The sequence below is a fragment of the Pituophis catenifer genome, unplaced genomic scaffold, assembly GCF_029215685.1.
Source record: "Pituophis catenifer annectens isolate HBS135680 unplaced genomic scaffold, rPitCat1.0.hap2 SCAF_2, whole genome shotgun sequence".
Lineage (NCBI taxonomy): Eukaryota > Metazoa > Chordata > Lepidosauria > Squamata > Colubridae > Pituophis > Pituophis catenifer.
In genome coordinates this window covers 246,913,595-246,939,990 of record NW_027256882.1, presented here as the reverse complement: position 1 = coordinate 246,939,990, position 26,396 = coordinate 246,913,595, and the positions used below count along the sequence as shown (strand labels likewise).

General features: G+C 38.5%; 1 protein-coding gene across 1 annotated transcript; it reads left to right on the top strand.

Moving 5' to 3' along the window:
• Positions 1 to 5,731: 5,731 nt before the first annotated feature.
• SLC25A46 (solute carrier family 25 member 46) lies at positions 5,732 to 21,109 on the top strand. Its single transcript, XM_070935731.1, has 8 exons — positions 5,732 to 6,049; positions 6,565 to 6,607; positions 10,135 to 10,192; positions 12,242 to 12,319; positions 13,046 to 13,146; positions 15,298 to 15,354; positions 16,372 to 16,429; positions 18,539 to 21,109. Exons 1-8 carry the CDS (start codon positions 5,812 to 5,814, stop codon positions 19,115 to 19,117), a joined length of 1,212 nt encoding a protein of 403 aa, XP_070791832.1. The 5' UTR covers positions 5,732 to 5,811; the 3' UTR covers positions 19,118 to 21,109.
• Positions 21,110 to 26,396: the final 5,287 nt, after the last annotated feature.

The window sequence follows — 26,396 nt, the reverse complement described above, 5'->3', positions numbered from 1 at the left end:
TAATCAGAAACAGAGAACCATTGGAAAGCACCAGCCTTCAGACAATATAGATATCTTGCAGGCTCCACACATCTCCACAGTATATCATGAGGCAAAATAATCACAGAATAAAATCTTATCTGGAAATACACAGAGAAAACATTTAAAATAGAGGATAAACTCATGAGAGTGCCAAATAATTACTACTTTATTGTGATAAAAGGATTCATTTATATAAGCCAAGCCATAACTATCCTTTGTGAGTACTACTGGTGTTCTGCCTTTGGCTAAAATATTCCTTCTGAAACAAATAAAAAATGGAATATGATACATTTAATCATTAGCAGAGGAAGCTATTATTAGATGCCTTATTATCTGCCAAGAAACAATCCTGCTTGGCTTTTTTTTTTTAATTTAAACTTTAGCAAATTATAGATGCTCCACTTCAGTTAGAAAACATGGTTAAATCCATAGTATAGATTATTTCATATATTTCCTCTTATAAAAAATGCTCTATTCTGGGAACAAAAAAAGCTTAAGTAAATTGTGCTCCATATAAATCTGATCAAATTTTATCAAATAAATTCAACTTAAAAACAGCTTTTCACCACAAGTTCTATATTAGTTAAAGAGTAATTAAAAATCTGCATTATGCTTATAATGCAGATTATCTCAGGAAAGGTCATCTGCAGTGACTGATTTGTTTTTGCTGGGGTACATTTCTAGAAAGAGAACTTTTATCAGTAGTCCTGCACACTCCTGAGTCTGTCTGGTGACAGGTCAGAAGAAAGACACAGCCTAAATGTCCAAGACACTCCTTCTTTTCCTAACATTAAATAACTGAGAGCATCATCAGTCACTCAGTATTCCAACAGCACTCACAGCTACTATCAGGATTTACTGACATTTCTCTCACCGCCTATAAATTTCAAAGCCACAATTTGTCTGCAATTTTCAGATAATGGCTACTCTGAAAACTCAACAACTAATTTTAGTTAAAAGTTAACAAAAGAAAATATCTATTCAAATAGGCTAACACATGAAAAATTAAATTACAAGAAAGAGCATGAAATTTGAAACATTAGATGTTTGAGAAATTGGACTTTTATATGGCAGTAGATTACATCTACTTACATTGCTTTCTAATGAGGTCCAAGTATATGTCATTTCAGGACCTTAAACTATTTTATTTATTAAATTTATGTGCCGCCCATGTCATCAGGCAAAGCATGCAAATGCGAGTAGATAAATGGGTACCACTTAAGGGAGAAAGTAACAGCACTTACACCATACATTCTGCACTGCGGTGTGATGTCATGCTGGCCACTGGACCACAGAAACATATTCAGACACCACTAACTCAAAGGCCTAACCCTAGAAACAGAGATAAGCACCACCTCCTAAATCGGATATAAGTATTCTAGCAAAGTAAAAACCTGCAGGGACTCCTTTACCTTTGCCATTTTGTCAGAGGCAAACATTAAACTAGTACACATTAAAATAATAAAACAATAAATCAAATTTATAATAAATACCATTAAAAGATAGAGAGGAGGCAAACATGAAGCACAAAGTTAGAGGTGGGGTCTTTCCTAATCCAATAGTCACCTCCGGAATGGTGCACCCCTGAAGGGGCACTGGGTCAACTAGCACAGCCAGATGTTCAGGCTCTTTCGGAAGGTCAGAAAAGTGGGTGTGGATCTCACCTGGGGTGGTACAATGTTCAAAAGGACAGGAGCTATGGCAGAAAAAGTTCTTCTCCTGGACCCCATCAGTTGAAAATCTTTAACTGGTGGGGTCTGCAGCATAACCCCTTCTGTCATCTAGGTGGGGAAGGCTATTCCTATCAAGGTGAAATGGTTCCTCAGGTAACCTGACTTTAAAGCCAGGCAGAGCTTTAAAGGTGATAACCAACACCTTGAATTGCACCCAGAGGAAAACCGGCAGCCAATGCACCTCACAAACAGCAGTGTGTGCACATGTTTGTGTAATGATCTCTGGGAGGGAAAAGATGCATTATGGTACCCACAGACACTATCTCACCGACTGTTTATGTTATGATACTCGAAATATTTAAATGGCTATACACTGGTTCACATAAATGAAAATGTTAAAAAAGTATTTTTATCCCAGTTAACTGAAATTGCTGCATTATTTAAAATATCTCAATCTAAAACTGAGTTGAACTTTTTTTTTTTTTTTTAATTTGATTTATATGCCGCCCTTCTCCGAAGACTCAGGGCGGCTTACAATGTGCTCAGCAATAGCCTTCATCCTTTTGTATATTTATACAAAGTCAGCTTATTGCCCCCACAAACTGGGTCCTCATTTCACCTACCTTAGAAAGGATGGAAGGCTGAGTCAACCTTGAGCCTTGGCGAGATTCGAACCCTGCAGTAATTGCAGGCAGCTGGTCTTAAGCAGCTTAATAACAGGGTGCCTCAAACCCTTGTACTACCAAGGCTCTTAATCACACTGCCACTTTTTTCTAGAATGAGAAATTTTGCTACTCACTCCCCAGCTTGTTCTCTCTCTCCCTCCCCCCCCTCTCTCACACGCACATACACACACACACACAAACACACACACAACGTGGTAGTAGGACAAGAAGCACACTGCACTGCCATTGAATCCACCTTTTAGCAAAGGCTTCTAGATTCCTTATGAGATATTTCTTTCCTGAACTCTTGTGCTTTTTGAGGAAGGGACAGAGAAAAGCAATGTATTTTTACTATTTATATTTATATATTTATATTTACTATTCTGTATATCATGTAAAACTGCTTAAAATATTTTTTCATCTTGATGTGAAAAAGACTATGTAGCCTATGTAGAGTGACAATAAATAGCTAGGGCAACAATATTGGCTTTGGATCCACTTGTGGCACATCAGCCACACTGTTGCAAAAATGACTAATATTGTCCTTATAGTTAGCAAAAAAATGTTTTGCGTGGCTATAACAAAGACATTTATTATTTTCTTTTAATAAAACATTATCCTAAAAGCTCAATTAACCAATTCTAGGAGGGGTGGTGGTGATCAATGTCTAGAGACTCATCTAAGGGTGACCATGGCATATGGAAGACTGTGAGTTGGAATATAAAAGGAATAAATAGTAAAAAGTGTCTATTAAAGAGATGTGTTGTGCGTATGTGAAATTTAAAAGTCTCCCAACAGGATTTGGGAAGCTCACTGTCTCCTGGTTTCTAGGCCAGCAGCTTAACTACTACAGCAACTGGTCATATAGAAGTCATTTAATAATTTTAAAAACAATTGCATTCTTAAAGTGATATATAACAAATAATTTAAACTACTCCACTTAGGTGTCTCTCAATGAAATCAAACTTTGTCATGTCATTGATCCAATAAGGGCTCTTTGATGTCTGCTTATCCACTGGTTTCCTTTTCTGAAGGACAGCTTAGCCCATTTTCTTTCTACTGACTTACAAGCACCCTGTAACATCTCTGTTGGCAAATATACACCAGCGAAGACTTCAATCACGCTCACAATGATTATGTGATAGCAGAATAAATATACAAACACCGTAGGAAGAGAGCCATGTTAGGCTGTACTGGCAAATAATCAGGAGCCCAGGAGCGCCTTTTCTGCCTAAACAAATGCCATTTAATAAAAATGCAATATCATTTGTAAATGGGAAAAGGGGCCAATTTAAAATATGCAGAAACAGATAGAAATAACTGTGCTAACTGCCGCCCTCTAGCTGGTCTTCAGAAACTTTTCAGCTCAGAACCCCACCCTCACCTAAGCAAGCTCTCGTACTACCTGTTACTCCTACTGTTTTCTCCCCGCAGAATGGAAGTGATTTCTCAGCGCTTTCTTCAGATATAGTTTCCACTACGAGTACGAAGCAGGTCCGAAGAACCCGCTTAACTTTCTCAACCCCTCCACAGTCCACTCCGTGCTGCCCTTCACCTGGGCGGGCGTTAAGTAAGACGTGGAACAGCAGCTCACGATCCAGTGCTAAGGACAGCTCCTAACCGGGTTACTAGGCAACCTGCCGGGATTAAAATCATCCCTTTGGGAAGCTCCCGATTTTGAACCGCGTCCGTGACCGTCTTGTTAAATTTACCCTACTCGGAGGAGAAGGCGAAAAGGACAAGCGCCCAGGACCTCGGCCCCACGCGATCCCTTCGCGGGGTTTTAATGAGTCGTGGCGACCGTTGCCACCGACGCAGCAGGAAGGGACTCCACGGAGTGGGAGAGGAGAAGCTCATCAATGCCGCTTGAGATCCCGGCTCCCTGGCGGCTATTCCTGCGCCGCGTTTTGTATATGCCGCTGCTATAAACCGGAGTTATGTGTAGCGGGGATCAATATCGGGATTTTTTTAATGACAAATGTGGTTTGTTTCATTTTTCCTTCCTTTCACTGCGTTTTTTCTGGCCTTTCTTTACGAACTGAAGGCAATAGACACGAAGGCGGAGGAGGTCTGTCCTCTGGGAATTTTAAGTATTTTAAACAAATGCACCCCAGCCCAATAAATGAGGGCAGTGAATCCAAAATAAATTCGCCTTTGTGTTTTCAGAAGTACCACTAACCTATTTCTTTCTTCCTCCTGAATAGATGACCAATATTAACTATTTATTTGATTCACAAATGCAATTCTGGTAAACCACTTGGGTGATGTAGCTTACCTAATTTTGTATTTATCTGCTTCTTCCCTGAGCCCCTTTTTTGTACTATTTATCTGAAAAGTTCTTGGGAACTCAAACATTTACTCATTCATTTCTCAGCAATGGATGGGGTCCGAGTGTGAGCTTCCTTTAAAATTATAGACAAAAAAGGAGGTCCACCAATGTAGTCAAAATTGCCCAGAAAGTTTATGGGATTTCTATCAAAAATCAGTAGTAGAGGTAATCCTTGATTTACAATTATTCATTTAGTGACCATTTGAAGTTATAACAGCATTGAAAAAAAGTAGTTTATTTTTCATACTTATGACCTTTGCAGCATCCTCTTGGTCATGTGATCAAAATTCAAATGTTTAGCAACTGCAATGTCCTGGGATCATATGGTCACCTTTTGTGACTTCCTGACAAGCAAAGTCAGTGAGTAAACCAGATTCACTTAGTAACAGCCGTGTTACTAACTTAACAACTGTAGTGTTTTAAAAAATCACAAAATTGTTTAGCAAAAGAAATTGTGGGCTCAATTGTGGTTTAAATCAAGGACTACCTGTATTACATATAGCACATATGTCATCTACTAGAATACATGATTTACAACACTATAATGACTTTTGATTGATAGGAAAATTCCTCATGAGTAAAAGTAATAATCCGAACATAAATTGAAATACCCGTCTATTTTAATATTTCAACCACAAATATTTCAGACAGATCAAGTTTCAATACATTTTTCTCTCTATTTAGAATATAATAGAATATTATTTATTGGCCAAATGTATTGGACAACCAAGAAATTTGTCTCCAGTGCATAAGCTTTCAGTGTACATACAAAGTAATATCATAAGACACCAATACTAGAAAGTAATAGGAAAGATGAAAAGGGTAATAGTAATACAGCCCTACTACATAGGTAAATATCCTTAGAAATAAGACAGTGGGGTGCAGCAGAGTGAAATCCCCACCCCAGTCCTAACCAACTACCCTCAACTTCCCGGTAGTCGCCAAGCTCGGACGAACCCTACGTTCCTAGCTAGGCGAAGTCATATCGCTCGGCAAGCTAACGGGGTTTGCTTCCGGTTGACACCCGGAAGTGAAGATTAGAAAGTGGGAGTCGCAGCTCTTGGTTCTTCCCGCTTCTGTCTCTTTGCTTGTTTTCCCCGATCCTGCCTCCTTTCACTGCCCAATGCATCCGCGGCGCCCCGAGGGCTTCGACGGCCTGGGCTATCGGAGCGCCCGAGAGGAGCCCGGAGGCTTCGCGGCCAAGCCGGACCTAGGCCACTGGGTCACTACCCCGCCTGACATTCCTGGCAGCCGCAATCTCCATTGGGGCGAAAAGACGCCGCAGTTTGCCGCAGGCACACCTTTGGTGGCGGCTGGCCTCAACGAGGACCCGTACCTAGGAGGCGCCGGCACCAACTCCGGTGCGTAAAACAAATCGCCGAGTGCGGGAGTGACAAGCGCAGGTTAAGAGCCTGGCCTCCGCCCTTAGGCAGCAGGTGCTCCGGTGCGTCAGGCAGGTCTGCTCTGCAATGGTCATTGGTTAGATCCGCTTTAAAAAGCCACCGGTAACGGTGTGCTGCTAACCCATTCTTTGCTTTGGATGCTGTCCAGCACTAGGTCTGCAATCCATGCCTTTAGGTGTGTCTCTTTTTGGAAGCATCTTGTCACTTGAGTGGCATATGCTAGGCAGTTCCCCTCCCCCCCCGCCAAAAAAAAGTTATACAGTACTTGGAATAATATATATTATTTAAGAGATGTAAGGAAATTAAGTATTTAACTTATTTAGAAACACTCTATATCCTGCAGTTAACAAAGATACCTAATGCGCTAAAATTCTTGGATTTGCTATATAATTCATTGCAATGAATAGTAAAACTTCTATACTGAAATGTGTTGCTCACGTTCTGGCTTTAATGTATGGTTATCTGTCTTTTAGAGCAAATAAATCGGTTTGCAGGCTTTGGGATTGGCTTAGCAAGGTAAGAAGTTTAATCTTTCATTAGTGGCAATTTTTTAAATGCAAAGAACCTTTTTTTTTTTTCAAAATTCATGCCCACTGTAATCCAGAAATTTAATACTACCATTAAACTTTAAAGAAAATGTTACAGTTTTGTTTTCATAACTAACACACAGTTATTGATTTTGCTAAGTAACTATTTAATACTCGATGTTTGTTCAGTTTTTCGATATTTGTTTATTCAGTTTCTCAATCAATGACTCTAAGTGGCTTACAATATCTGAATCTATCTGATATCGCTAACTAACCAACTCTATTCATATTGTTCTTGCCTAGTTTTTGGCTATTAATACTAATGCTTGCAGTAAAGCTACACTAGAAAAAATTACTCATCTGGAAGGAGATTGTGTTTAAAGTCTCAATCTGAACCAACAATTCTTCCAGTTGGTCTCAACCTAGATAGTGAAAATTTGGAATGATAAATTTTAAAAACAACTGCTTATAACTGAAAGAAGTTCATCTCTTTAGAAATAATCATCTGAGCAAATGGCTGCTTAACTATGACAAATTAGCTCTATCTTGCCAATGTATATGTATCCAATCCTGAAGTCTTATTAACAGTTTGTCAACAAGATCTAAATGGATGAATTGGATGGAGCAAAGGACTTCTGTTAGTTCAGCCCAATATGTAATGTATTTCCAATGTAGGCTGAAGTGAAGTAAGCAAAATTTCTATTATCTGGAAAAATCCAATTTCTTTCAAAAATTTTACATAAGAAGTTCTTTAAGAGTGTTTGTACTTGATGTTGAGCCGCATAAATGTTTTGAAGATTCTGTTTATGTGCCTTTCCCGTGAGCTGGCTTTTGATGTAGTTTTTAAAAAATTAAGACAGGAGTTCTGGATTATTTCCTTATTTTATTTAGATCATATACATTTTTAGCCTTTTACACCTACATCCACGATGAATATAATTTCATGAATTTTTGGTTGCTAAAAGACAATTGAGCACTTTCAACGTGTCATTTCAATGCATTCAGCATTTTGTTCTGAACTAAATGTAAGCTATAGGTCTAAAACTAGTTGTATTTTTTAATGGCCTCATGGTTACCATCAGTCTACTTTGGAAATAAAGGAATTTTAAAATCTTTTTAGATAATTTCCATTCAACATATCTGACGTCTACTGAAACTTTTGATTCATTATTATAGACCAAATTGGAATAAATCATTCCCCCAAAGTATTGCCTGACTTAAGAACACTACCATATACTGAGATATATGGTATGATACAAGTCCATGAAAAGTAATAATTAGAATGCAGTTGACAAAAGTTATTAATGGTTGCTTCTGAATATAAATCAAAATTCTTACTCATGACTAGTATTATACTCAATACTAAAGCAAAGAAATTAGTAAAGACATCCCAGCAATATTTTGGAAAATTTGGGCTTGTAAATATAGGTAGTCCTCAACTTACAGCCATTTATTGAATAACCATTCAAAGTTACAGTGGTACTGAAAAATGTGACTTACAACAAGGTCTCGCACTTAACAACCAACACAGCATCTCCATAGTTATATGCTCAGGGTTGCTTGGCATCTGGCATGTATTTACAATAGTTTCAGAATTCTAGGCTCATTTGATCATCATTTATGACCTTCCTAGCCATTTTCTGGCCAGCAAAGTCAATGCGAAAAGCCAGTTTTGCTTGAAGACCACATGATTCAACAACTGCAGTAATTCACTTAACAGCCATGGCAAACAAGTTCATAAAATTAGGTGTGACTTACTTATTGACTGCCTTAGCATAAATTTTAGTCTCAATTGTGGTTGAAAATTGAGGACTACCTGTATATCCCAATTTGGATGGATCTTGTTTAAGTAAAACCAGCTGTACAACAAAACCAACAATTTATCATGCTAGAAGCAATTGTTGTAACCATAATTAATAAATATAGCAGTTACTGTTTGCAAAAACAATAGCAAGAGGGGGGGGGGGAAGAGGCTGCATTTATCCTATTGCAACCATTTAGTAGACTTATACATTACCTTGTCATGCTCTGCTATCCATAATGGTTTTGCAGATGCTTAAAGTTTATCACTAAGCCTGAAAGCCCAAAGTGCTATCAATCATAAAAAGAAATGTTTACAACATATATGTGGATTTTCCTCAGTAGTGAAAGCAGAATTTTGAATAATATAATCACAAAGTGTATAGATGCAATGTATTTTAATTCTATCTAGGTGCATATAAATTCTTTGTTTCCTGATTGTAATTGGTATAGAAGCTGCTTGAGGGTATGTTCACTAAATGAGATTTTTTTAATGAGTTGATAGGCCCAATTGGCCATGCAAAAAGCAGAATAACTGTCAGATTAATTTCTCATGAGAAAGGACACATATTACTTGTTTCCCTCACTTTCCTAAAACAAAACCACAAATCTAATAGGATGGGCTTTGCCAATTGGCCATTGTGGTGGTTTTTAACTGCTGCTTTTTAAAGGTTCCATAGTAACCATAGGGGAGAATAACCCCTCCCCTTAGAAGTGTGCTGCCTAGCAACTAGTGCCAATAGTGCAGTATGCTTTCCTTTTTAAGTGGCAAGGCATTCTCACACAAGTAGTCGAACCAGCTATACAGTTCTTGCTGCTTACATGTGGCAGGGCTGACTGATGAAGTCTTGGACACGGATCATAACGTACAATAATTCCTGTCTGGCTGTTTAATGTGATCTGCTGATTTGTTTTGTTTTTTTGTGACTGTGTGTGTATATAGATGGATTTCATAGCTGGCTCATGTAAACGGAATAGAGAACAAGTATTTCACATTTCACTATTTCTAGACGTCAAACTGACAGTTTTGATAGTTTAGTTTTTTAGACAGTTATCAAACCTGTCTTGTACCCTATGTGTATTCATTTCTATAAATGCTTAATTTTGCTGGGCTTTGTCGGTTTTATTCCCCTGTATGTTTGTATTGCCAAGCTACCTATATGTTAGAGTAGCCCATCTGTGTCTTTCAGCAGAGATGGACAACTTGGATCCTTTGAAATGTAAAAAAGATTGTGGGAGTTATATCAGAAACACATAGGTTGTCTGCTAGAATGAACTTATTTGGGGGAAGTATTTTGCCTCATCAGAATTCAAAACACCACTTCAAAACAAAACAGCACCCATCTTCTAATCAACAGAGTGGTTACTTGTTTTGGATCTAATAAATAAGTGGGGCTTCTGAAGATATGCTATGCATTCAATGCAGATTGTTACTGAAAGAAACATTCTACTTCCATTATCCCTGTAGAAGCAGAATGACTTATCTTAACAATTTTCCATATTAAAACGAACATTTTATATTTCTCATATATTCAATAGAAGCTATAGTTCAGTATACAGCATAGATTTTTGCAAAAGGGTAGATGTATGTGTGAAGCTTATTGAGAGTTGTCTATGTGTTATAAAAACTTAATTTCCTAGACATCACAGTTGTACAAATTAGAATGACTAATGTTTAATGAAAGTTGAGCATTTAAAATAATTGTTTCTTCTCAGTTTATTCACAGAAAATGTGCTGGCTCATCCTTGCATTGTTTTGCGTCGGCAATGCCAGGTAAATTCTTTGGGCTATTGTAGGCTATTATTCAACTATTTGTTCTGTGCTTCTGTTGTGGTTATGTAATTAGGACAGAGGTTCCATGCATATTTAGTATTCAATTTTTATAACTTTTTCTGATATTAAAAATGTATTTCTTCCCTTTGGTAAAATAAAAAACAAAGGGTATCAAAAAATTATGAAAGTTTAGCCTGCATACCTGTTTCCCCCAAAATAAGACATTCCCTGATAATAAGCCCAATCGGGCTTTTGAGTGCATGGCAATAAGGCCAAGCGCTTATTTCAGGGTTCAAAAAAATATAAGACAGGGTCTTATTTTCAGGGAAACACGGTAATATTCGTACAGCCACATAACTCACATTTCTACATCAAGTATTGTAAATAAATTGTTTTACTGTTCTAACTGAACTACTTAGTAAAATAGAATTGAATTTTCCATTTCAGACAGCTGGAATAACTTTCCCCTAAATTCATCTTTTATATTGTTCCTAGTTTATAATTTATTTTGTAATTCAGGTCTAAGATTTTATATATTGATATATATATGCTGAGATACTGCAGCATCCTCCTTTTTTCCCCAAAATTATGAATTTGTTGAAATCTTTATGAGTATAGCCAATCTTAAGGTAAAATACCTAAAGAAATTCATTCAAGCTGTACAAATCTTTTGAACTGAATATCTTGGAGCCTCTGGGAGCACATAAAAACCTCTTCTCTGAATCAATACAGCATTGATAACTTTACAGCTTCATGAGATTGCTTCATAAGCCACTGCCAGTTGTTTCCCTTTGTGATACGTGTATACTTACTTTGTAATATACATATATGGAGACATCTTAGAGCAGCTTCCAAAGCAGCAGCACAAGCAAGAACTTCATGGATTTGAAAAAAGAAACTTCATATATGCTCCGTCATGTTCTGAAGCACCGCTTCTGAAAGAGCTGCCCATCCCTAAAAATCCTTCTCCTAATATTTTGAAGATAGGCATTTTAGTATTTGGATCTGAAGCAGGCAAAGCTGCTGTACCTGTTGGTGAAGCTCTAAAGGTGCTTATGCCTTTTGCTGGTTTTACTCATAGCCATAATGGCTCAGAAAAGTCCATATTTTCATTAAGGAAGCAATGACGTGATCAGGCCCATTTCTGTGTCTTTGATATCTCCTAATTCATCTATGCAGTTTCTTACTATGCAAAACAAGAAAAGATAGATAAAATAAGGTATCCATACCACTTTAGGACTCTTTGGATCCAAAACCTGGAACTTCTAATTTAAGTTGCTGGTGGCACAGCAGACTAAAGCACTGTTATTAACATCAAGCTGTCTGCAATTACTTTAAGTTCAAATCTCACCAGGCTCAAGGTTGACTCAGCCTTCCATCCTTTCTAAGGTAGGTAAAATGAGGACCCAGATTGTGGGGGCAATAAGCTGACTTTGTATAAATATACAAAAGTATGAAGGCTATTGCTGAGCACATTGTAAGCCGCCCTGAGTCTCCGGAGAAGGGTGGCATATAAATCAAATTTAAAAAAAAAAAAGTGCAACGAAATATAAATGTAGATATGAATGCACCATTTGTTTTGAATGTATTGTCACTAATAATGACATGGCTTTTCCAACAAATTTGCTGATCTGATGGGAGTTTTAACTAATCTTTTGGGGATTTTAATTGAGTATTTTAGTCGTAATTTTATTGTTTTTTTGTTTTATCTTTGTGAGCCGCCCAGAGTCATTCAGGAGAAGAGCGGCATATAAGTATAAATAAAAGTATAAACTAAACTAAACTAAACTAAACTAAACTAAACTAAACTAAACTAATAAATGGGATTTGATTAGATTTTCTTTAACATGTAAAAGTATTCATGCAACATTTATCTAAAGACCCAAAGGATCCAACATCATTAAAGATTTGTAATCATGATTTGTCTACACAAAATAAGCAATAGTGATTTGGCATGTATATGAACCACATCGATACATCTCAAATTATAAATTATATGAATTTAGGACAGCTAATTTTTATACTTGTGTACATACTTTATATTTTCAGGTTAATTATCATGCCAAGAATTATCACCTTACTCCATTTACAATTATCAACATCATGTATAGCATCAATAAAACCCAGGTTAGTATTTACTCTCAATTGGAGATTATTTATAAATTAGCTGAATACCCGTGCTCCGCTACGAAACTATGTGATCGGGCTTGATAAATCGACACTTAGAATTTGAAAATTAATGAGTAGTTACGATCAGCCTGTCCTCTCCCCTTCTCTCCCTCAGGCTAGTCCCACAGAAGCCTCTCATCTCTATCCCCTTCTCTCTTTCAGCCTGGCCCCATAGATCCTCTCCTCTCCCCTTCTCTCCCTCAGGCTGGCCCCATAGATCCTCTCCTCTCCCCTTCTCTCCCTCAGGCTGGCCCCATAGATCCTCTCTATCCCCTTCTCTCCCTCAGGCTGGCCCCATAGATCCTCTCCACTCCCCTTCTCTCCCTCAGGCTGGCCCCATAGATCCTCTCCTCTCCCCTTCTCTCCCTCTAATCCTTTCTTAGTGAGCATCTAGAAACCAAGAGGAACATATGTGGCAAATTTCAAATTTGTAGACTTTACGGTTCTGGAGATTTCATGATTAATGCGTGAGTGGTTTTCGCTTTTATATATATAGATTTAACTTACAAGTTTTGAAAGAACAAATAACTTTTTATTGTTTTTTTAATTTTATTTTATTTATGCACAGTAACTTTCTCATATTCTGCAATAGTACAAAATGGCAATATGTAAAAAGGTTATTATTTGGTAACATCGGCTTTTTCAATACATCCAATACTGAACAAATTATAACTTAAATTTTAGGGCCCCAGAGCTCTTTGGAAAGGAATGGGGAGTACTTTCATTGTCCAGGGTATAGCCCTTGGAGCAGAAGGCATCATCAGTGAATTCACGCCCTTGCCAAGGTATAATCATTTTCATTGTATTAAATAAAATAATAATTGTTCATGTATATGTGAAAGATTCTTTGTTTGAATTGGTTAAAAAAATAAGCCACTCTAATAATTATTTTATGATGAGACTCAATCAGAGTTGAAAGGGATCTTGGATGTCTTCAAGTCCAACCATTTGCTCAGGCAGGAGACCCTATATCATTTCAGACAAATTACTATCCAGTCTCTTAAAAGCCTTCAATGTTGGAGCACCCACAACTTTTGGAGGTTAGCTCTTCCACCGATTAATTGTTTTCACGGTCAGGAAATTTTTCCTTAGTTCTAGGCTGAATCTCTCCTTGATAAGTTTCCATCTGTTACTTGTCCAGCCTTCAGGTGCGTTGGCGAACAGATTGATCCCCTCTTCTTTGTGGCAGCTCCTTAGATATTGGAACATGCTATCATGTCACCCTTAGTCTTTGTTTTCACTAGACTAGACATATCCAGTTCCAATTCAGTTGAAGCTTATATATTTGAACTTCTCCCCTTTCTACTGACTGGGAAATGTTAAAAAAGCATCTTTAGTTGGACACTACTGTTACATGGCAGTATTTCTAGAGACACTTACTTCCTCTCCTTTGCTGAGCCGATCCACTAACATGTGCCTGTAGGAGGAAGAAGAGAGTTTGGTATTGGCCAAGCATGTTCCAAACGCTTGTGAAGGTAGGCCCACCACATGGATGCAGACTAACCAGAATGACTAATAAAGCTATCTGGATTAGGATCAGCAGCATCAAGCAGGCATGCTCACATTCTTGGATAAACCAGATTTTTGAAGAAATTATTTTAACATCTAATATGAATGTAGTATTGTATCTAAAATACTGTAGTCCTTGATTTACAACAGTTTATTTAGTGACCTTCAAAGTTACAACGGTACTGAAAAAAAGGGACCTATGACCATTTTTCACACTTAAGACAGTTGCAACAGTTGCTTGACAACTGACTCATATTTATGACGGTTGCAGCGTCCCAGGGGCATGTGATCTCCTTTTGAGACTTTCTGACAAGGAAAGTCAATGGGAAAACCAGAGTCACTTAACAACTGTGTTACTAATTTAAGAACTGCAGCTATTCACTTAACAGATATGGTGAGAGAGATTATACAAGATAAATTGTGGTCGTAAGTTGAGGACAATCTGTATTGTCTATTCAGATGTATTGTAAACTAACAATAATAATAATAATATAGGCTGAAATTATGTTAGTAGGAATTCCAGAAATAAGATAGATTTTGTTACACAAAGTTACCAGTTAATAACCTCTATAAGATATAAATAAATATACACATTTTCTTATTCTTTGGGGAGTCTGTATTATGCCTATATAATGGATCTCTACATCTATTACCAGTTCTGTATTGTTCTTAACATAAGTGTGTCTTAGTTTTTCTTCCGTTTTAATGTAAGTAATGAGATTGTGGCAAGATCCAATAAGTATTAATAAGTAAAATAAAACATAGCATACACAGGTAATCTTCAACTTACAACCATTCATTTAATGACTGTTCAGAGTTACAACACCACTGCAAACAGTGACTTGCGACCAGTTCTCAGACTTCTGACTTTTGAAACATCCCCACAATCATGTGATCAAACTTTGGGTTCTTTTCAGCTGGCATGTATTTACAATGGTTGCAATGTCCCAATGTCCTGGGATTGCCATTCGTAACCTTCCTAGTGAGCTTCTGACAAGCACAGTCAATGGGGGAAGCCAGATTCACTTAAGCACATGATTCACCTAACAACTTGGGTGACTCGCTTAAGAACCATGGCAAAAAGTTCCTAAAATGGGACACAACTCAATAACTGCCTTGCTTAGCAATGGAAATTTTGAGCTCAATTGTGGTCGTAAGTTGAGGACTACCTGTAAATATTTGCATTTCACCCAATACCTTTATTTTTATATTACAAGAGCTTTTATGTCCCTCAAACAAAATCCAATGCGATGGTAACACTGCTGTGTGTATAATGTCCCAGTTTATTTAGAATACCATGGAAATGGATGCTCCTCTGGTTTACTGTAGATTATTCATGACTCCTTACTGTAAGCATAGCATAAAGTAATGACTTGGTGTATATTCAAATTGCTGCATGAATAAGAGATCTTTTTTAAAAATTTCAGAGAAATTTCATACAAATGGAATCCCAGGCAAATAGGAGGACATCTGACTCTAAAAGCGTATGTATGATTGCCAGTTTTTATTGGTAAAATGCTTGCTATTATCATACTTTCAAATTAATGACCACACGGTCAAAACAAAAGTGAACGGTAAGCATAAGAAGACTCACTCTGTTATAGAATAACAACATCAATTTGAGCAGGATTTTCTGGATTTGTTGGAGTACCAAATCCAAAATTCCCAGTTATAGAAAAAATACCATTCTGACTGAAAATTCTGAAAGGTAATCCAACACTGTGAATGGTCCAATTTGTGGAAAACGTTCTTGAGACTTTCAAGTTGTAGTGTTTTTTTAATCCTAAAATCTGTTTTCTTCATTTTATTCTGATGGTTCCCTTGATGCACAGACACAAATGCAGCCTAGTTGACAAGCTGAGGATGAATTCTCGTTTCTTTTTTCTTCTTTCCAATTAATGAATTTAAGTAGCATTCAGAAATTGATACAGAATGGTTTTGAAGAAATACAAAATACGAGTAGTAGTTGATTTGCAACCGTTCATTCACTGGCTGTTCATAATGAACTTCTGATTTTTGACTGTCCCAGCACTCCTAAAGTCAAGTGATCACAATCTGAGTGCTTGGCCATTGGTTGCCATTTAGGACCAGTTGCAACATCCCATTATCATGTGAGCATCATTTGTGACTTCCCTGCCAGCTTCCCACAAGCAAAGTCAATAGGGGAGCTGGCAGGAAGTAGGAAGATGCAATCATATAAAGTCTTTGCTTTAACAATCCCCCAGTCTTCACTTAATAACAACAACAGGAACTGCTGGAATTGCCATTGCTAAGTGACATGGTCACATGACATCATGCTTTTTATGACCACATCACTTGGTGACAAAAATTCTAGTTCCAATTAACCTTGCAACCTGAGAATTACCTGTATGGCTGTAATAGATTAAATCGTAAAGACTTAAGGTGATTCTTGAGTGGAATGTTTGAAATTAAAATATGTGATTAGATTTTAGTAAATTGGATTTTGATTATCAAAATAGTAACTGTATTTATTCCTCTAGGTTGACTTGTATCATAGCAATGCCTTTTTATTCAGCAAGTTTGATTGAAACTGTGCAAGTAAGTTTTGATTTTATATATATACATATTTGCATATTCTTTTGTATAATCCTGGGGGAATCGGAATTTGAAGTTCATAGCCTTAGAAGTGAGTTTTTACATTCTGTCTTACACCTATCGCTTCTGAAGGAAAATAGTTAAAATTTCCAAAATTCTTAGATGCATCTCAAGATCAGGTTTCATATATTTGGATTTTTTTAATAGAATAACATTCCTTCTTTTAGAGTCTCATTCAATTACTTTAAATCACTTAATCTCTAATATGGAAAACATTAACTATAATGAATAATAATTTTTTTTGCACAAATCAGCAAGTAGTTTCCTTCCTATGCATTGCTTTTCAAAGTGCTTACCACTTGGTGGCAGCCTAGGAACTTCATAATCCATTTTTATCTGCATTGGAAGCATAATAGTTGCAGATCTGTGCATTCCAGTCCCTATTTATTTATTTATTTGATTTGATTTCTATAGTTGCCCATTTCAGTAAATGACACTGGGCAGCTTACAATTCAAACACACATTACAATCAAAAATTTAAAAACATTTTAAAGCAATAGAAACGGTAAAAACATTAAAACCAATAGACAATGTTAAAACAACTAATTTACACATAAGAGCAAGATTTCTTGGCCCGTTAACAATATAGCCAGGAGGCAGGGCCCTTGGCTCATATGGTGCCCATGGCTCGGGAGCATAGCCAGGTTTTACAAAAGCTTTACAAAAAGCTAACAGGGCTGGGGCCATTCTAATCTCCAAAAGGAGGATGTTCCATAGGGCAGGGTGCTGCAGAAAAAGCTCACTTTCTAGCTCCCGCCAGCTGACATTCTTTGAACGAAGGGATTTCTGGCGTGTCTATTCTCTGACCTACTTGGATAGGTAAAGATTCTGGAAAAAAGGTAATCCCTCAGGTACCCTTGAATTGCACCATTGTTACCAGAAACATACTGGTAACCAATGCAGCTCACACACAAGTGGTGTTACATGTGCCATATATCTGGCACCAATTACTACCTGCTGCCCCTGCATACTGACCAGTTGAAATTTGTTAATGGTCTTCAAGGACACCCCATGCAAAGCATATTACAATATTCTAATCCGGAGGTTACAAGGGTGTGAATTATTGTAAGCAGGGTCTCCCAGTCCAGGTATGTGTGCAACTGGCACATTAGCCAAATACTCTCCTAGCCACGACTGCCACTTGCTGTTTGAGTGGGAGCTGCATGTCCAGGAGGATCCCCACATTGCACACCAACTCTATTTTGGGCAATGCCACCCCATCCAGAACCAGAGTTGGAAGATCCTTGTCTCCAGAGGTTCCAAATACCCACAGCTACTCCGTCTTCCAAAGATCTTGAACTGAGATTAAAAAAACAAAGCTGGCAAATGCTGAGTATGTTTGTTAATAATCTAGAACAATTTTCTCAACCTAAGTAACTTTAAGATGTGTGGACTTCAACTCCCAGAATTCTGGGAGTTGAAGTCCACACATGTTAAAATTGCCAAGGTTAAGAAACACTGTTCTAGAATCTTTCAAACTATGTCTGATCCCCTGTATTACTTTTACAAACTATACCTGATCCCTTTTACTACCATTAGAGGTTCACTATGTTCTGTAAAGTCACCAAGAAATTAAAACTTTGAATACAGAGAAGACCTAATGACATATAATTTGCATGGCTCAATTATAGAAGATAATATAAGACTAGAGGATAAACCAAGCATTTAATTATGCCTTCCATAATTTCATAAGCTTTAATAAATTTAAATTGTGGATGTCCAACCTTTTGCCTTGCCTGGGTTGCGCTGAGTGAAGAGGAATTGTCTTGGGCTGCATATAAAATATATAATATAGTTAATGTATATAAATCACACAATAATTTTAAAAGTTTAAAATCTTGTGGGGCCGCATTATAGCTGTCCAGGGTTGCATGCACCCTACGGGCTGTGGGTTGGACATACCTGCTTTAAATCAAAGCCTATTCAACCTGAAATACAGTAAGTTTGAAATCTAATAGGCTCTATAGAAGTTGATTTTTCTGAATAAGTTTAAACTAGTCACAGTAATAATAAATTCTGGGTATTTAGTTGAAATACTATGTTCTCTTACAGAGTGAAATCATTCGTGATAATCCTGGAATTTTGGATTGCCTGAAAGAGGGCATAGGCAGAGCAATGGGCTTTGGAGTTCCCCATAGCAAGCGACTACTCCCTCTATTGGCATTAACCTTCCCAACAGTTCTGCATGGAGTTCTTCATTACATAATCAGTTCAGCAGTACAGAAACTGGTCCTCTTCTTCCTAAAGAAAGAGAATTCTTCAAGCTTCCCATCTGAGAACTCTAATTCTGTACAAAACATGTTGGATGCTTATTTTCCTGAACTTATTGCAAGCTTTGCTGCCAGTCTATGTGCAGATGTTATGCTTTATCCACTGGAGACAGTTTTGCATCGCCTTCATATTCAAGGGACACGCACCATCATTGACAATACAGACCTTGGATATGAAGTTCTCCCCATCAATACACAGTATGAAGGGATGAGAGACTGTATCAATAGTATAAAACGTGAAGAAGGAATGTTAGGGTTTTACAAAGGGTTTGGGGCTGTAATTGTACAGTACACGCTGCATGTAGCTGTATTACAGCTTACAAAAGTTCTTTACTCTACACTGCTTCAGAACATTTCTTAATAACTAGTGGACATGGCCATTTAGTTGGCTACATTTTCAGAAAATAAGTACAGTAGTGAAGTCTGAAAGATTAAATGCCGTATATAATAATGTTTCCTTTGTAAATAAAAACGAAGACAAACATTTCCTTTACACAGGCTATGGTAATAGGAAATTGAAATGTGTAGATCAACACAAGGCTTTTAAAATACTGAAATGTAAATGAAATATTAGAAGGCATTTTATAAATCTCTGCAAAGTATGATTTTCAGAATGATGATAGATAGTAGGTACAATTCCACTGGCAATTTCTGCTGCATAACTATTAGAAATAAACAATAGCTACATAGAAGTAAAGCTGTGTTCTATTTAAAGCCTTGTCTCTTCTTAGAGACACCCGCACTGAACATTGTTAATGTGAAATTAATTTGGCAGTCTTGGAATAAACTGAGAAAACTATGTACTTTTGTCAGTTTTGTTGAAGGACTTTTCACATAATTGCTGTAATGTAAACAGCCTTTTTACACACTGTACTCTTGTTTTACAGTGTACTTCCCCCACCCTGCATTGTGTTGATTAAACAGTATGTGGTACCCCCCTCAAAAAAAATCAAAACTGAAAACTGTTCCATTACTTGCCTAAAAGAAAACTGGTTGAAATTGTTCTACTTAATTGCTGAGAAGAATATTTGTTACAGTTGGCACTACTAGAATTGTTCGTACGATATTGGAATGCTGCCTCACCACAATATGAACTCAGAAGAATGTCATACGGAGGTGTTAGTTTAGTTTTCTACTCTCCCTAAGACATCAAAATACTTTCCAGTGCAGCTTAATTGAGTTCAATTGAAGTAAACACATTTCAAATAAATATAAGTTATATATATAACAAGGAATTTTTGTTGATACTGTAACTGTCTCTCAGCACAATATCATAGCTTTTAATTAAAGCCATTATTAATTTGAAATACCCCATTTCAAATGTGAAACGGGCGGGAAATACTTTAAGCTGGAAGCACGGTGGTTTAAACTTTGAACAGTGCTGTTTTAAACTAAGAACAGAAATGTTTCAAACTCAAAACACTTCAAAAATGCGCAAAATAATCCACTTTCCACTTGATAGTTGTTTTACACTAAAATAGCACTTTGAATTCAAACGGGGTTTAATTAGAAATTGTTGCACATCTCTAATTGTTTTCAAATTTTAATCAGAAGAGAGGTTGCTTTCAGTATTGCTGATATTTTTTCAAGAATTTTATTGAAATTCATCTGAGAAATCTGACTGAATTTGATGATTTTATATTTCCCAACCACGGCATATATTGTAATTTTAGCTATCTAAATCCTTATGTTTTTTTCGTGGAATAGCTGGATATAAGAGCAAAATTATTTTACCTATCAGTATAATATGCAACTCTGGACTGCAGTCCATAGTATGTTCCCTTTTAAAATGACATAATTTTTTCAAAAACCTAATACATTAGATGTCTATATGCTTCTGGGTCCAAGCTTGATCTAATGGAAAATGTAGAAAATGTATTTAACAATGCATAAGTCCTTTGGAAAAGTTTTTGTCCCTTCCAGCAATCAGTGTGTAGTAAAAGTCTAGCTGTGTCTATGAATCTACAAAACAATATTTGAGTTCAAAATTTATGTACAAAATTCAAATTTATGGGATACACCTACTAAATACACTCATGAATTATAAAGCACATCAAATTACTTTTGAAAAGAAATTGAAATGGAACAAGTTAATCTTACTAATTTTTGTAATTATTAAAGAATTGGTATGAGAATTGAAGACATCAGGCAATTTCTTTTGTATTCAAGACTGTTTTGCCAAAATAATTGTTCCAAACAAATGAATTGAGAAGAGGATAATAGTAAGACATTTCAGCTTTTCAATGTATCTCATAGATGTAATTTTTTCACAATGCTTCTGCTAGGTTGAATGCTCAAGTCCTAAAGGAATTGTACACTTTGTAAGCTCTAATAAATATAAAATGTGCTGTGATGAACTTGTGGATCCCTCAGTTTATAAAATACGTTTCTCAGAATTCTGGAGAAAATTTAAATAAAAATTGACATAAATTTTGTTAACATATTGGAAAAATATTTGGTTATGTGTGTGAAAAAGTATCACTTTAGTTTAAAATGTATAGCAGGTTAATTTGGAAATAGTGTACACAGATTTTAAAAAATTAAGCTCCTCTGTCAACTTCAGTGTATTACTACTCAAAAAGGTCAGATTTGGGGAGACGTTCATTAGTCAAATAATTTTTAAAACATGCTGAAAATAGAAGTATTATCATTTCAAAGGAACTTGTTATTCAACATTTTTATGCAATAAGATATAAAATGTCATCCTTGTTTCTATGAGGAAACCTTTAATGCAGTAATATATTCTAAAGCAATACTGTCACTAAATTTCTTAGAAAATGCTGGCTTCCTTGTTATTGTAATTGTTTCCTGTGGGCATAGTGCAAACAGCTGGAAAAAACAGGAAAAAAATATTAAAGTATCTTATGATAGATTTTCATAACTTCACTAGTCTTTTAATATGTCCAAAATATAATTAGTTATTTGTTTTATTATTAATTAGTTATTTCTCAGTTACTCTCAACTGAGAAAATTTGTTCTTTGATCCATCGGCCGGAAAGGGGGGGGGGTTGGCTATCCTGATATTGTCAGAAACATCACATTTTGAAAGCATCAATAAACTTTCTATCCTTCTTGCAAACCCAGTTCCATACACTGTCAGAGGGAAAATCATTGCCTGCACAATTCTGATCTTCGTAGCTACAAACACAACCCTGCATCTGAGAATCTTTTCCAAGGCTTTCATTATTAAGTGCTAGTCTGTGCAGTGGTGAAATGTAAAATTCGTTACTACCGGTTCTGTGGGCGTGGCTTGGGGGGGGAATGTGGGTGGGCGTGGCCAACTTTTTTTTTTTTTTTTTTACTTTTAAAATAATTTTTTCTACAACCTCTGGCCAAAGAGGTTGTAAAAAAAATGCTTTTAAAAGCCTCTGACGATCCCAGTTGAGTTGCCTGATCGTCAGAGGCTCTTCTTTCTTTTAAAAGCCTCTGACAATCCCAGCTGAGTTGCCTGATCATCAGAGGCTTTTTTTTCTTTTAAAAACATTTTTTCTACAAACTCTTCAGCTGAAGAAAAAATGCTTTTATAAACCTCTGACAATCCCAGCTGAGCCGCATGAACATCGGAGTCTGTTTTTTTTACTTTTAAAAGCATTTTTTCAGCCAAATGCTTTTAAAAATAAAAAAAAGCCTCTGATGATTGTGCGGCTCAGCTGGGCATGGGGGGCAGCAGGGATTTTTCTACTGGTTCTCCAAACCACCTGCCACCATTGCTACCGGATCGGGAGATCCAGTCCAAACCGGCAGCATTTTCACCCCTGAGTCTGGCGTATTTATTTATTGCTGGTTTTCTGATTTCAATGATTTCATTGTCAGATTTTGATGCATAATCTTATTCTATATTAATATCATTTTACCTAGAATAATATTAAAACAATTTTAACTTTGGCTCAGCCTTAGGGGTATGAATTTTAGTCCTAAAATGCCTATATTAATTCCACATATAAAAATGCTATTGTGTTTATTTCTCTGAGAAACTGCAACTTGCACATGTATCAGAATTTAATTTATTTAAGAAGGATCAAGCAGGTTCTCCTGAAAGCTCCCAGGAGTGGCTAGGAATGGGTTGATTCATCTGTTTCCTGTTGAGACCGAGCTGTCAATCTCTTTTGAGTCATGCCTCTGTCATTGTCCTGTGTCCCAGTTTCGGCTCGGTCTTAACCTGAAGAGACATTTCAAGTGATTCCTGATCATTGCTAGGACTTTTCATTGGGAGATGGTGAGTGGGGACCTCTTGCTTGCAGCAGCTGCTTGCCGGCTGTGGGAGCTCCAATTGCCATTTTAACGGTCAGAGCGATCGGAAGGCTCCCTCTTTTTGCAGCCAGGGAAGGCTCCAGGCTCTTGCAGCTTCGCGATTGCCTCTGCGGTGCGTGGCGTGCCTGGGATCCAATAGGATTGTCGGCCTTTTTCCCCTTGTAATCAGGGATTCGGGCAACTGTGGGATCGCTGTTGCCCAACAGACTGAGGCGCGCCAGAGCCCTATGGAACCATGAGGGATTCCCCAATTTTTTGTGGATTGCCTCATTGGCGGTGAAGCATCTCAGCACTTGCTGCAGAGCCGGAGGGATCGTCAGCTTGTCATCTGAGCCTCTGAACCAAGGGAACGGTTCCTGGCGTGACCCTTGCCTCGCCAGAGCGAGAAGGAGTCTCTGCCTTGTTTTGGCCAGACACACTCAGTGGCTAAAGACCTCAGGAGAGGCATAGAATCCCTGCCCAGCAGTGCCTGGGCATATTCAGAAGCCACAGCCTCCTTGGAGGCTTGATTGCTTGGAGTCCCTGCCTAGGTTAGACTAGGTACACTGTTTGCAGGCAGGCCTTGGGGATTGCAGGAGATTGCATCCTTGCTCATTTTCATTTTTTGAATTCCAAAATGGCAGGAAGGGCTACAAGCCACAGATCTAAGAAACAGAAACATTCTCGAGTTTCTGAAACAACCCTACTGCAGTGCTTCACTACATGTGGAAACAGCACCCAATAAGGAGCCTACTTCTCAACAAGGAGCCCAAGGGAAGCGGAAGCAGTCTAAGGCTTCTGAAAAGGATGCCAACAGAAGGCATAAAGCTTTAGAGAAACACATTTCCAAAGCTACAAAGGAGCAGTCATTGCGAAACCTTGCTCAGGCTGCAGGAGAAAGTTCCTGCCCTTTTTCTCCTGGGTTGGTACTGGCTCAACAGCCTATAATTCCACAAGCTTGGTCACCAGAGGGAGCAAGTGAGGATTCCTTTAACTTGTCTCCCCATACTGATAAAGTCATCCTTACAGGTTCTGTTTTCTGCCCAGCAACAGCTGCTGCACCACAGCCTTTCACTTCCAGAAGGGAAGCCTCAGCCTTTCACTTCCAGAAGGGAAGCCTCTGCAACTTTTACACCGATGGCAGCAGGATTGAGGCAAAGTGAGGACTGTATCACAGATTTACCAGATAGCCTTAAAATCCTCATAGCCTAGACAGTCTCTCAGGCCATTGAGAATAAATTCCAAGCTATCTCTAGGCCTCTTGTCCCTTTGAGGGAGCCCTCTACTGGTCTTACACAGGGCGTGCATTCACCATGGGGCCAGTCCTATGAGCAGGAGTCTCAATCACCCGATGAATCTTCAGAGGGTGAGGATTCATTACTGCATGAGGGAAGCCAAGGAGATACAGAATTGTTGGAGGATGAGGGGTTAACACCTGATGTGCTGGCTTTCTCTGGCCTTTTCCCTCCGGCCATTTTTAAATCGCTCCTGCATAAGGCACGGCTGTCTGCAGGGATGGGCTTGGATCCTTCACTAGGCTTACCTGCTCCCTCTAATCCTAGTGACCACCTCTTTTCTAAACTGGCCACAGTGCTAGAGGCAATCCCTGCCCCACAATTATTTATAGACGTAGTACAGCAACAATGGGCGCAGCCAGGGTTGTTTCCGACTCCAGGTGGACTTGACCATTGCCTTTACAATCTGGCCCAAGAGTTAGAGGACCAACTTTTGTTGCCCAAGATAGATGCTCCAGTGGCATTGTTCGTCTCCCCTTTACTTGTCTCAGGCAAGATAGCAGAAGGGCTGAAGCCCGATGATAAGAAGGTAGAATTGTTGCAGCGCAAGGCACACCAATCATCTGCCTGGGCAATTAAGGCCACTTCAGCAGCCTCATTTTTTAATCAAACATCGCTGCTGCGGTTACAGCAGATGCAGCAAAGGGTTCCACCCAGTGAGACCAGGCTCCACCAGGGCCTGAATAAATTGATTGATGCAATTTTCCGTGGATGCAACCTTATCCGCAGTTAAATATACTTCTCACTCCCTCACCTCCTCCATCACATCTAGGAGGATGTTTTGGCTCCGCAATTGGCAAGCGGATGCCAAATCCAAATGGCATCTAGCCTCAGCTCCTTATAGGGTGGACATCCTCTTTGGGGAGGCTCTGGAACCGGTCCTTATAGAAAATAAGGACAAGCGGAAGGTCTTCCCATCATCCTTTAAGAAAGGTGATCTACACCCCACTCCATACTCTCGCAAGTCCTCATATAGGCCGATTTGAGTCCTTCCTTCAACAACCAGCAGCGTTTTTTTCCTCAGCAAGCTGAGCGTCAACCAGATAGGGCTGGGTTTCGCAACAAGTCCAGGCAGAACCTCCAGAGCAAGTGGCCCTTTCGAGGGGCAGGAGGTTGCGCCTTTCCTAGACCAAGATGACTACATAACCAGAGCCCCCTTTGGCAGCCAATTGGCACTCTTTGCGCCCCAATGGAAGATGATCACGAGCGACCTCTGGGTCCTCAATTCGGTGAGGCTCGGCCTCATCTTAGACTTTTGCTCCACTCCTCCGAACCACTTTGTTTGCTGCCCTATTCCAAGAAGGAGCAAACTAGAGGGCCTCATGGGAACCAACATCCATCATTTGCTGGAGATTCAAGCAATCAAGGCGGTTCTGGAAAGCCAAAAGAGATGGGGATTTTACTCCACCCTCTTCATAGTTCCAAAATCTTTGGGGGAGTGGAGAGCAATTCTAAATCTAAAAAAATTAAATATGTACTTTGGTTTTGAACCAAAGGTTCAAAATCAACTCCCTCACCACCATCCTTGAGGGAGTTTGGGAGTGCGACTTCCTGGCATCCATCGACTTTATGGAGGCTTACCTCCATGTGCCAATCCTCCTGGCACATCGCCAATATCTTCGCTTCTGCTTCAGACAGACTCATTACCAATACAGGGCATTGCCCTTCGGACTAGCATTGGCGCCCTAAGCCTTTACCAAGGTTCTGGCAGTACTGGCAGCCTATCTCCGGTCATTTCCAAATCGTCTACAATGCTACTTAGACGACATTCTTCTGCAAGCATCCTCCTTCGACAAGGCTTCGGAGGCACTGCAGACAACGATCACCGTTTTATGACAGCACGGATTCTCCGTCAATTTCCCAAAGAGACATCTGGTTCCAGCCATGAAACTCTTACATCTAGGGACAGAAATCGACACCATCTTGGGACAGGTCTTCCTATCCCAGGACCGCAAGGACAACCTAATCTCCCTCATCAGACAGGTAAGGTCAGAGCACACGGTCCCAATTGCCCTATTGGCTCGGCTGTTGGAGATGTTTGTCTCTTGCATTTCAATAGTTCCCTGGGCAAGTCTGCACACCGGGACTCTTCACTGGTTCCTGCTCCCATATCAA